Raw genomic sequence first — 12104 nt, forward strand, 5'->3', positions numbered from 1 at the left:
GAGGTCGATTGTGCACAGAGGATGAGATGAGTTCTGGGCAGATCAGCCATGATCATATTGAATGGTGAGGGAAGCTTGAGGGGCCTGGTTAGGAATTACCTACTTCTCTTTGTTGAGGGATCAAAACACAGTGAACCAAAATTAAAAATAATTGTAGAAGCATTAGAGGCATGATGAGGGGAAAAAATTAGCAGAGTGGGAGGGGTTGAGAAGTAGCTGCTTGAGTGAAACAGGATGACGGATGCTGAGAGGTTTTCTGAATGGAAGGCTCTGTGGATTGGTTGTCCCCAGCCTCTTGCTTCTTGTGAGCTTTAGAAATGATTATTTTGATTTGAACATAAAATACCAAATTTATGAATCTTGCAGATAATATCAAAAATTGGCAGTGTTATGGGGCTTTTTCACGGGGCGAGTTGACGCAAGATGTCACCAGAGTGAAGTGGTCGTGGTCCAGCACGAGTCTCGCATGATATAACGGGGGGTAGATAAAGAATTCCCACGGTACTCGGCATTTCTGTTATTTGTGCGAGTGACTTGTCCGTCTCCCGAGCTTTCGCATTAAATCTTGAATGAACATCGTGAACTACACGTGACACAAATGATGTAACTTTTTTTTTCACACACTATAAATATCCTCCCTTGGTTGAATTGGCTCATTTGGAGAGTTTTACTGTGTATGTGGGAGACACAGATGGACTGAGCACATTACCTCGGTCTTACTGTGTGTGGGAGAGGGGGAGAAAGAGACGTACACTCACAGAGGCAGAGTCTCTCAGCCTGTGTAAGAGGGAGGGAGAGAGAGAGAGAGGCACACACAAGGTGGATGTGAAATCTCACCTGCCTGTTTCAGTGACAGACACCCGCCGCCAGTAAATGAAGACACCCCCATCTTACTCCCCCTCCTCTCCCTCGACTCCCCCACCTTTCCCTCCCAACTCCAGTCCCGTCCCGACCCCCTGGGAAACTGAATAGAGCAACAATATAGATATAGAAACTGAAACAATATAGAAACTGAATAGAGCAACATGGTAAAAACATCTCTGACACGCTTTACCCCCTTTCTTTGAGATTTTCTGGGAGCCATCTCTGCAACTGTTCCTGTTAAAAAGATTATCCAACAATGACAATTAGGTGGGACGTCCTCGAAGGACACATGTTCCCTTGTCGATATTGAGACCACCTTTTTTACTCACCTTCTGTCCCCTCTGCACAGCTTCCGGGTTTACCGTTCGCAGGAGTTCCCACGCGCTATATCTCTAAAATCTGAAGTTAGGTAATGTCTAAAGGAACTGCAGACGCTGGTTAATGCTGGTTAATATGCACAGAAGGACACAAAATGTTGGTGTAACTCAGCAGGTAAGTCAGATCTGGGAAGAAAAACATAAAAAGCTGGAGTAAGTCAGCGGGTCAGGCAGTATCTCTGGAGAAAAAGAATAGGTGGCGATTCGAATCGGAACCCTTCTTCAGACAGCCTAATCGGAATTGAGTCTGAAGATGTGTCTCGTCCCGAAACATCAGCTATTTTTCTCCAGAGATGCTGCTCGACTAGCTGAGTTACTCCTGCTTTTTGTGTCTGTCTTCGGTTTAAACCAGCATGTGCAGTTCACTCCTTACACGGGTCTCTGTACAACATTGATTGGTAGCGTTCCGGACCTTGCTTCGGAAAGGCATCGATCGCTAGTCGGCGAGGACTCCGACCTGTATCTCTCAAAGAAGTACATGTGAAAAATTTCTCACGGACCATAAAAATGCGTAACCTTTCAGTAAAGTCCCTTTTAAAGTCCCTTTTAAAGATTATAGTTATTTTCTTGAATCTCATTAACATAACTCATGAATAAGTTGATGTCCATATGCGGATGCAAATCTTTATTTTTATTTATTTTTTAAATTCAATCCCACAGAAGACAATTTTTACTCACCTTCTGTCCCCTCTGTCCAGCTTCCGGGTTCACCGTTCGCAGGAGTTCCCACGGTACCCGCAAGAGTTATTACGGATATCGCACTGGCCACTACGTCCATATAATGTTGCAATGCTCAACCACAAGTGTACAAGTCACTCTTGGAGAAATTCAAACTTTCTTGAATTTTCTCCCGAGTGACCAAGTTACACGACTACCTGCCGTTAGCGTTACGGTGGTCCACGGTGGTCCACGAATGCCGTACTGTTATCGCACGAGGTTCCCACGATGTTAAACTCTGGTTAACTCTTGCGTCAAGTCGCCCAGTGAAAAGACCGCTTTACTGATAGTGAAGAAGCATGTTTGCTGCCACTGGAGGGCAGCACTAGATTGTCCATTGATTGTGTGGCATGTGGAATTCAATCCAGAGAAGTGTGAAGTGATCAATGGACATAACATGCTGCAGTAACTCAGTGGGTCAGGCAGCATCTCTGGAGAAAAGGATAGGTGCCATTTTGGGTCGAGACCCTTCTTCAGACCAACTTCAGACCTTCTTCGTGTCTGAAGAAGGGTCTCGACCCAAAATGACATCTGTTCCTTTTCTCCAGAGATGATTCCTGACCTGCTGAGTTACCACAACATTTTGTGGCTATCTTTAGTGTAAACCAGCTTATGCAGCTCCTTCTTACACTCTTTATCTGTTCCACTGCGAAATCTCCTCAAGGTAGGCCTATTTCGAAGAGGTTCTCCTCTGATGGGAGTTCTGCAACACCCTTTCCCGCTGCTACTCCTCTGTGGCTGAAGAAGGGTCTCGACCTGAAACGTCACCTATTCCTTTTTTCCAGAGTTGCTGGGTTACTCCAGTATTTTGTGTCTACCTTCGGTGTAAACCAGCATCTACAGTTCCCTCCTATACACAGTGAAGTGAGAGATTTTGGGCAGGTCCAACTTGGTTAGCTCCTTGTAGCTGAACCCCCTGATGGCATCTGGGCATCCTGGATCAGAGCACACCACCACTCCTTTGGGATTGGCATTAGAGAGCAAGTGGAAGATCCTGAAAAGATAAAACTATTGTTTAAAATCAGTGGTGAGTAAAGGTAACTCTGGCATGAATGATAGATTGGGATACATGAATAATTAATTTACATATACCACCAAACGATGTTCAAAATAACTGGGATGACGCGTTAAGAAGAGAGTGGTTTGATATTGATGGATCTAAAATATATGGCGACATATTTTCCCTCAATAAATTCCATCTTCTATAGTCTGGCCACTCAATGCCTCTGCCTGTATCTTTGTAATTTGCACGACATCCTCTGCTTCCTAATTCAGTCATGTCTGTAAACATGGAACATCACGTGAACAAGTGTGAACATCATCCGGTCATTGAAGAATACAGTTGAACAGAGGGATCTGGGAATAACCGTGCATAGTTCCTTGAAGGTGGAATCTCATATAGATAGGGTGGTAAAGAAAGCTTTTGGTATGCTAGCATTTATAAATCAGAGCATTGAGTATAGAAGCTGGGATGTAATGTTAAAATTGTACAAGGCATTGGTGAGACCAAATCTGGAGTATGGTGTACAATTTTGGTCGCCCAATTATAGGAAGGATGTCAACAAAATAGAGAGAGTACAGAGGAGATTTACTAGAATGTTGCCTGGGTTTCAACAACTAAGTTACAGAGATAGGTTGAATAAGTTAGGTCTTTATTCTCTGGAGCGCAGAAGGTTAAGGGGGGACTTGATAGAGGTCTTTAAAATGATGAGAGGGATAGACAGAGTTGATGTGATCAAGCTTTTCCCTTTGAGAATAGGGAAGATTCAAACAAGAGGACATGACTTCAGAATTAAGGGACAGAAGTTTAGGGGTAAGATGAGGGGGAACTTCTTTACTCAGAGAGTGGTAGCGGTGTGGAATGAGCTTCCAGTGGAAGTGGTGGCGGCAGGTTCGTTGGTATCATTTAAGAATAAATTGGATAGGCATATGGATGAGAAGGGAATGGAGGGTTATGGTATGAGTGCAGGCAGGTGGGACTAAGGGAAAAAAATTGTTCGGCGCGGACCTGTAGGGCCGAGATGGCCTGTTTCCGTGCTGTAATTGTTATATGGTTATATGGTTTATTGTCTAAACTATTAACTGAGTTTCACTCGCCACTTTGCTGTCTGACCTGCTAAATGCTTCCAGGATTTTCCTTCAGATCTGATTTTGCTTTTATATATAACTCTGAATTCTCCCATTTGGTTAAAAGTGCAGATCCCTAAGGATTACCAAGGATTGCCATTTGACACACTCAGCGAATCATGGAACTTCTCTGTCTCTTGTTTTACAAAATTACCTCATATTTTGTGTGCTCACATTGTTGGAACCTAATGAAATCCTTTCTGCAAATTAAATGGAGGCAATATCCACAAAAGTTTCCTCATCATCACTGACAATGAGGGAGGAGTTGTCATCTTCAAGCCATATTACTGAGCTCTCTATCTCTTTCCCCTATGTGTGTGAAAAAGACTGTGATTGCTGACAAGACACTCAACTGTTCATGTGCCAAGTCTCACAATTCCACTCTCAATCCCTCTCCGTTAACCCAGAACAAGGATAGGGTTCTCCTTGTCCTCATCTCCCACCTCTGTCAGTTCCACATAATTAATGAGGGTTTTCCCACAGAGCAGTTGTGGCAAAGGACATTGGCTTAGAATAGCAGATTCCCACTAGTCACAGACCTCCAGCCAGAATATCTTCCTTCCACATCCCTGTGTCTTCTATGAATAAGCCATTTCTGAATGCATATGACCAAGTCATCGTGAATTCCAGACATCTTGCATTTCTGGATCAGCTTATCATGAGAGAAATTATCAAAAACCTTACTAAAATCCATGTCTACAACATCCACTGCCTAACCTTCATCAATTAATAGTGCAACTCCTCCAGTACATTTACCTCCCTCTCTACCACACATGAAACATCAAAAACCTGGAACATTAAGCTGCAAGTTATGTCCTGTTTGATAGCTTGATATAAATGATTATCATATCATAAGATCATAAGTGATAGGAGCAGAATTAGGTCATTCAGCCCATCAAGTCTACTCCACCATTCAATCATGGCTGATCTATCTCTCCTTCCTAACCCCATTCTCCTGCCTTCTCCCCATAACATCTGACACCCGTACTAATCAATATTGTTATCTGGATGAGAAAACAGGAGAAACACTTGGGTATAAAGAGAGCAAAAGACTACTTTAAATATAAATTAGGAGAGGAAAGGGGCAAGAAAAAATATCACTGACAGTCAAAATTAAGAAGCATCCCAAGGATTGAACAATTGTATTAGAGTAAGAGGGTAACCAGGGAAAGAGTAGGAGCCAAGGAAAGTGAGGGCTGTTGCAAAGAACAATGGAGACCCGGCATGGGGGGATTGCATTGAGGGACAGTGGGCGAACAAAGTGGGAACTTTAATTTTAAAATCCTCTTCTGCGTTTGTTTGGTTTGTTTGTTCGTTCGTTCTGGTTAAGGCGCTGTGCACACGGCAGCCAGCCAACAGTTGCTTGTCTTTTTCTTTTGTTTCACTTTTAATTTCAAGTATTTGTGTACCTTGTGTGTTGTGACTGTTGGCAGAACAATTTCCCTCCGGGGATGAATAAAATGTTATCGTTTCGTATCGTAAAACTGCTGCCAGATGCTGAGAAGTTTTGTATCATCTGACCGACAGGAGAGGGGACAAGTAGGAATGACAGGGGAGTGAATGGTCTTTCACTATGTTGGTTGCTTTCCCGAGGCAGTGTGGAGTGTAGAGTAGAGTAATTGTTAAACTAGGCTGTGATGTAATCAATAGGATGCTTTATGCGGTCCATGTGTAGACATTTGTAAGAGCTGTTGGAAGCATGCTGAATTTCCTTAGTCTTCTTTATCTGACTCTGCAACAGAATCTTACATATACTAGATGAATGGTACTAGAACTGCCAGCTTTGTTCCTGATTTACTGCTCAGTTTAACACAGTGTGTACAGTCAACAAGCACTTACATGGAGCAGGATTTAACCTTTGATGTTCAGTGTTTGTACTTTTTAGCTGTTGCTTTTACCAAAGGTATTGTTTGTCATTTCAGTGCAGAGTGAAAGAGCGAAGCTCAGGAGAAAACAAAAGAGTTTACAAATTGAGGATACATGTGCAGAACATTCATGAATATCCAAGAGCTTTCATGCTGCCTTTTGTTTCAAATTATTTTTGTGGTCATCATCTGTTCTGATCTTTGGTTGTTATTACCCACAGGTCTAACGGCAAACACATCCCTGATCCAATCCCCAGGAGCTCTGGTGGTGCGTGAAGGTGAAACAGTGGAGATACGGTGTGTCCTGAACAGCACCAATGTGTATGACATTGTGAAATCATTCCACGTTTACTGGTACAACTCACGTAATGGAAAAATCAAACTTAGTCTTCATGTCGATGGCGTCATTTACAGGTCACCGGGCTTCTCCGATCGATTTCAGCTTTCCAGGAACAACACCAGTAACAGCTACTCACTGACCATCAGAGAGGTGAAGATTAACGACTCTGCTAATTACATCTGTGGCCTTTGGGGGAATTTATTTGGAGATGGAACCAAGCTGAATGTAACCAGTGAGTATTTAAATTGGTTCTATTTCCAATCCTAACATCGTGAGGAATCATGATGTCATGTTGTCAGTTTTACAGACGGACATCATTAGAAGTTCACACTGCAAAATGGAGAATAAAAATAGGCCAAAAATATTTTTTAACTGAATAATGCAGATCACTCATCACTGCGTTCTGAGATCAGGATGGAGAATGTAATCCGGCATTGCCAGAGACGTACACATAGTGTGAACAGATGAATGTAAAGAAATTACAGTATAGGTAGGTTAGTTTCTTCATTTATAATTACTTTGCTTGAGTTTACTTTATTGTCACGTCTACCGAGGTACAGTGAAAAGCTTTTGTTGCCTGCTAACCAGTCAGCGGAAAGACAATACATGATTACAATCGAGCCATTCACAGTTTATGCACAGGCACTATTAGTTGCACCATCTGCCACACTGAGATCAATAACTCGATGATCAACATGGGCTCAGTGGGTGAAGGACCTGTCTCCATGCTGCATCTCTACACTAAAGTAAACTAAACATTACCACCTCAATGATCTATCTCCATACCCTCTTATTCCTCCAATATACAGAGATCTGCTTATCTCCGTGTAGCAACAAAGGACTAAATAAACGACTAAACAAAGCTAAATGAAAAATGAAATCCCCATTGTGAGGCAACACCTCCCAACACTGGAGAGAGAGAGTGAAAGATAATCGTGAACAGGGAGAAAGTTGCAATCAGCTGCAATCATTATTTTAATATCAGATACTAACCAAGTTAGCATCACTTTTACATGACGTTATCTAATGACAAAGGATGAATATATTTTAAGTTGAAACACATAAAGTATTTAGCAACTCCAACATTATTGTTCATCTGTTGATATTTTCCCTTTCAAGTTGCAAATCCTCCGATCCTGATCCAATTCCCGAGGCTGGAGCGTGTCACTGAGGGTCACACGGCACGGTTACATTGCTCCATGGAGAACGCTGAAGTGGGAAACACTGATGTTCACTGGTACCGAGAACTACCCGGGCAGGACATGGAGTGGGTTTTAACACACGAGGCAGGAGGCAGCGTACGAAGGAGACCAGGCTTCACTGAGCGGTTCCAGCCGTTCAAAGATGCCTCCAACAGCAGCTTCATCCTGACGGTCACAAACGTGACGCTCAATGACTCTGCCGTCTATTACTGCACAGTGTGAGGAGATATCAGAGGGAACGGAACCCAGCTCAGTGTAGCCAGTGAGTACAAATTATATTTGGTTTTATTCACCTATGTGTAACTATATTGGGTGTAATTCACTTTCCTTTAATTGGCACATGTGCAGGAATTACTGAAAGATTAAGGAGATCATACTGGAGCCCTGATTCTGGAGACCAATACATTGTGGTCCCTCACGAATGTTGTGAGCACTGATATGGTAACTGATGTCAGATCTGGGTTGTGGGAAATAAATTTCAATGTGCAGTGTGTTCTTCATTGTAGAGAAAACTAGAAATAGTGTTCAGTGCTCAGTGTAATAGCAGGGCACTGCTCACAGCTGTTTGAGTTAAGGCACAGGAGAGCAGAACTACAACTTGTCATGGCTTTAGATTAACCAATGCTGCCTCCTTATTCCAATGGTTCAATGGTTCTTTATTTGTCACATGTGCAACTGAGCAGTGAAATTCTTTTTGCATATATTACACATGCTGCGCAACCATGTTTTGGCGTCATGATTATTCAAAGTGCAACGTCCGGTCAACCCACAGCTCGTTGTACTGGAGTAGTTCCCACAAACCAACGTCGCCATTCCTCTCCTTGCCCGGCCATCTTTGTGTCCCGGGAGTGCCTCCAGCAGCCTATCTGGGGGAAATGGAGACATTTCCCTGGTTCAACCTCGCACCGGCCCTAGCTCCTTGTGTCTGACGTCTCCAGCTCTCTCCCGGTCATGCCAACCGATGAGCCTTTTGACAGGTTCCCAGTCCCGCCGACTGGCGAACCTTCGGGCTTGTTTTCAACCAACCAGGAATCACTGATACTTGTACCACTCACAGCGCAGAGGCAGCAATAACAACAACGCTGTCACTTGAGCCAAGGCCAGGGGTCTGGGACTGGCTGAGAAGAAACAGGTTACACGTTGATCACCTGTGTTCATGCCCTCCCTCAGGCTGACAGTTCATTGTTGTCTGGATCTGAGTCATTGCTCATCTGCATTGTGTTGATACGGGCCCCTAATCCATGTTACATAGAGTGAAGCACGGTTGAAATTCCCCCTCAATATAATTTCCATGTTCCAGTGAAGTAGATAACAAATTTTAGAAACTGTTACACACTAAATGCTGGAGAAATATGATGCTTTCCATTGAGCTCCATGTATACTCACACAGTGTGAAAGATGCATCTTCTAGATGCACTGGGACGCATCCTCAGTGATGTGACCTGGGGTCATTGGGTGTTTCAGGTCTCACAACATCAGGCACCCTTGGCCAGGCGTCCCAGCCGGGGTTGATCAGGCCCCGACTTGCGTCCAAGCAGCAACCGCCGACGGATCAGCCCTCTTAATCCAAAGCCACCTAGTGGCTTTCTCTGCGGCTTCGCTTGCGGATTGAATGTCCCTCTTCTTTGCCAGCCCCGTAAAGCCCAACTGGTCGAGGACTTTGCAGAGTGAGCGTCCTGCAAAGCCTCTACAGCCCACCTCTATGGGCTCATAGTATGTCTTCCAGCAACTGTCCTGGCACATCTCCACCAGTTCCTGGTACTTTGCGCGTTTCCTCTCATTAGCCTCTTCAATACGCTCTTCCCAAGGCACTGACAGCTCCAGAATGATCAGCTGTTTTGTCACTTCGGAGGTGATGATCACGTCTGGCCGGAGTGATGTGCTGTGATGTGCTGTGGAAATTTCAGCTGTTTGCCCAGATCGACGTGCAGCTCCCAGTCAGTGGCTGTGTAGAGGAGGCCCATCCTTGTTTTTGGTTGTGGTCGAGGCTTTTCTCCAGCCTTGACAAAACTGATTGATTTCTTTGGGGTGTGGTGGTGTTTGCAGTTACTAATGGCAGTGGCAATTTTCTCAGCAACCACCTTGAGCACCTGCTCATGGCGCCACCGATAGCGACCTTCCCCAAGGGACTTTGGGCAGCTGCTGAGGAGATGTTCTAATGATCCTCTTCCAGAGCAACATGGGCAGGAATGTGTCTCGCTCTTGCCCCAGACGTGGAGGTTTGCTGGGCTTGGTAGGGCATCATAGACAGCTTGGACAAGGAACTGGACATGCTGGAAGTCTGCCTGCATGGTGTTTGACCAGGTAATCCTGCGCTGCGGTAAGCTCTCCCACCCTGTCCACGCTCACTGCTGCCTGAGCCCCACCGTCCTGCTCACACGCTCTTCGTCCACACCTGCTCGAACCTCTTCCTGAGCCATGAGCAACAGTTACATTCTGACCATCACCAATGTCTCCATCAACGACACAGCTGTCTACAACTGCAGTGTGTGGAGTTACATCTATGGAGCAGGGTCCCAGCTCAATGTAACTGGTAAGTCATTGTTTGCCTACACTGACGATAACAGCAGCTCACACTTCAACCTTCACGCAATGACTCACTGACACATGGGAATTCTGTGACCACTACCAGTAAAACAGAGAGTGGGGAAGTTATCCTTGGCGTGTAAAGTGCAACAGCTAGGAAATAGAAAAGTGTGTGAAAGTACAAGGGAACAAAAATCAAAAGTGTAAATAGTCTCTGCAAATGGTTTGTGGATGAAAAAGGATGACCCTTAGGGTTTGAGCTGTCAGAGATGGAAGATATTACCAACTAATAGCATAAAGTCAAATAGTCATAGAGCGTGGAAACAGGCTCTTCTGCCCAACTTGCCCACACCGGCCGACATGTCCCAGCTACACTAGAATTGAATAGAATAGAATGCCTTTTATTGTCATTCAAACATTGAACTTGGATTGAACAAAATTGCAGTCCCACCTGCCTGCGTTTGGCCCATATCCCTCCTGAAACAAATCAGAATAAGGAGAGAAAGAGGATAACTTGAGTTATTAAAAGGAATAGATTAGCCCATGAAATGCAAAAGATGTATAAGCACATGGGAGAAGAAATATTATGAAATGCTTGGGAAAAAACCATGCTTGAGTTTTAGAGTTTGAGTTTAGTTTATTGTCACGTGTACCAAGGTACAATAAAAGGCTTTTGCGGGCTAACCAGTCAGTGGAAAGACAATACATAATAACAATAGAGCCATCCACAGATACACGATAAAGTGAGTAACGTGAATGACGTTTAGTGCTAGATAAAGCCAGTGAAGTCCGATCAAAGATAGTCCACTGAGCTGCAATGTAGATATTAGTTCCAGAGGAACTCAGCAGGTCAGCCAACATCTGGGAAAGTAAATGGACAGTGTTACAGGTCAAGACCTCTTCAGACTGATGGAGTAGCATAGAGCTGGTGGAAAGACGGGAGGGAGTAGGGGTGGGGCAAGAGCTTGCAAGTGACAGGTAGACTCAGATATGGAAGGGTTGATTGTTAGATGAATGATGTGCAGGAGGGATAGGGGAAGATATTAACGAAAACTGGAGGTGATCAGCAGAGAAGACAAAAAATTACAAATAATTAATTCTGATAAGAAAAGATGTGAAATAAAATGTAGAACCCGAGTGCGGATGGTGAGGTAGTTCTGAACCGGAAGGTGGAGTAGATGTGGCAGATATAGGAACCCAGAGGGGCTGGTGGTGGGTAATGAATAGCAAGTGGAAAGACAGGTATGTGTGAGAGTTTATTTTTTATCTGCACCTTCTTTGTAGCTTGTGCCTTCTGAAAGTCCAAATGCACATCAGCTAGTTTTCCCTTACCTGTGCTGCTAACTACAATCTCAAAAAATTAGCTGATTTGTTGAATATGATTTCCTTCACAAAAACCTTTTGACTCCACCCTGTCCTGATATATTCCAAATGCTCCACTTACTTAATAATAAATTAATAATAGATTACAGCTCTTCCCTCATCCACGCTTCCCCTCATAATCTTGTGTGCTGATCTACACTCTCAACTCATCCGTCTCACTTGCTGTGCTTCTTGCTTTAAAGTAAATGCAGTTAAACCTAACAGTCCTCTCATGCTCCCCCTCCCATCTCTGTCAATGCTTTCACTGGACTTGCCTGTTCCATTTTCTACATATGAGTCCGCTGTCATTCAGGGTCCCAACCCCATGTCTCACTAGTTTAAACTCTCTTGAGTAGCACGAGCAAACCTCTCCACAAACCCATTCAGAACTTTGTTTGGCCCCATGCACAGGTTATATAATATTGCAGGATCACTGAACTCAGTAACATTGTTATGGTTTTAAGTATCACAAGGGCCCATTCCTGTGCTGTGCACACATATGGCCTTAATCAAAATGACTCAATTTTGCATGATTTAGTATGACTAATGCAATTCTACAAATTTAGTGTTAGATTCTGTGCACTCTTCAAGCATGGTTGTGCTGAGTGTTTTTTTTTAAGAAGACATATTTTCCCATTAAAGATGCAAATCCTTCGATCCTGATCCAATTCCCGAGGCTGGAGCGTGTCACTGAGGATGACACGGCACGGTTACGGTGCTCCAT

At 44.0% G+C, this 12104-nt stretch overlaps 1 protein-coding gene across 1 annotated transcript; it reads left to right on the forward strand.

The window, feature by feature from the left end:
• The first annotated feature begins 234 nt into the window (after positions 1-234).
• On the forward strand, positions 235-7714 carry LOC116976516. Its single transcript, XM_033026408.1, has 3 exons — positions 235-304; positions 6172-6522; positions 7410-7714. Exons 1-3 carry the CDS (start codon positions 235-237, stop codon positions 7712-7714), a joined length of 726 nt encoding a protein of 241 aa, XP_032882299.1.
• The last annotated feature ends 4390 nt before the right edge of the window (positions 7715-12104 follow it).

The sequence above is a fragment of the Amblyraja radiata genome, chromosome 8 (assembly GCF_010909765.2).
Source record: "Amblyraja radiata isolate CabotCenter1 chromosome 8, sAmbRad1.1.pri, whole genome shotgun sequence".
NCBI lineage: Eukaryota > Metazoa > Chordata > Chondrichthyes > Rajiformes > Rajidae > Amblyraja > Amblyraja radiata.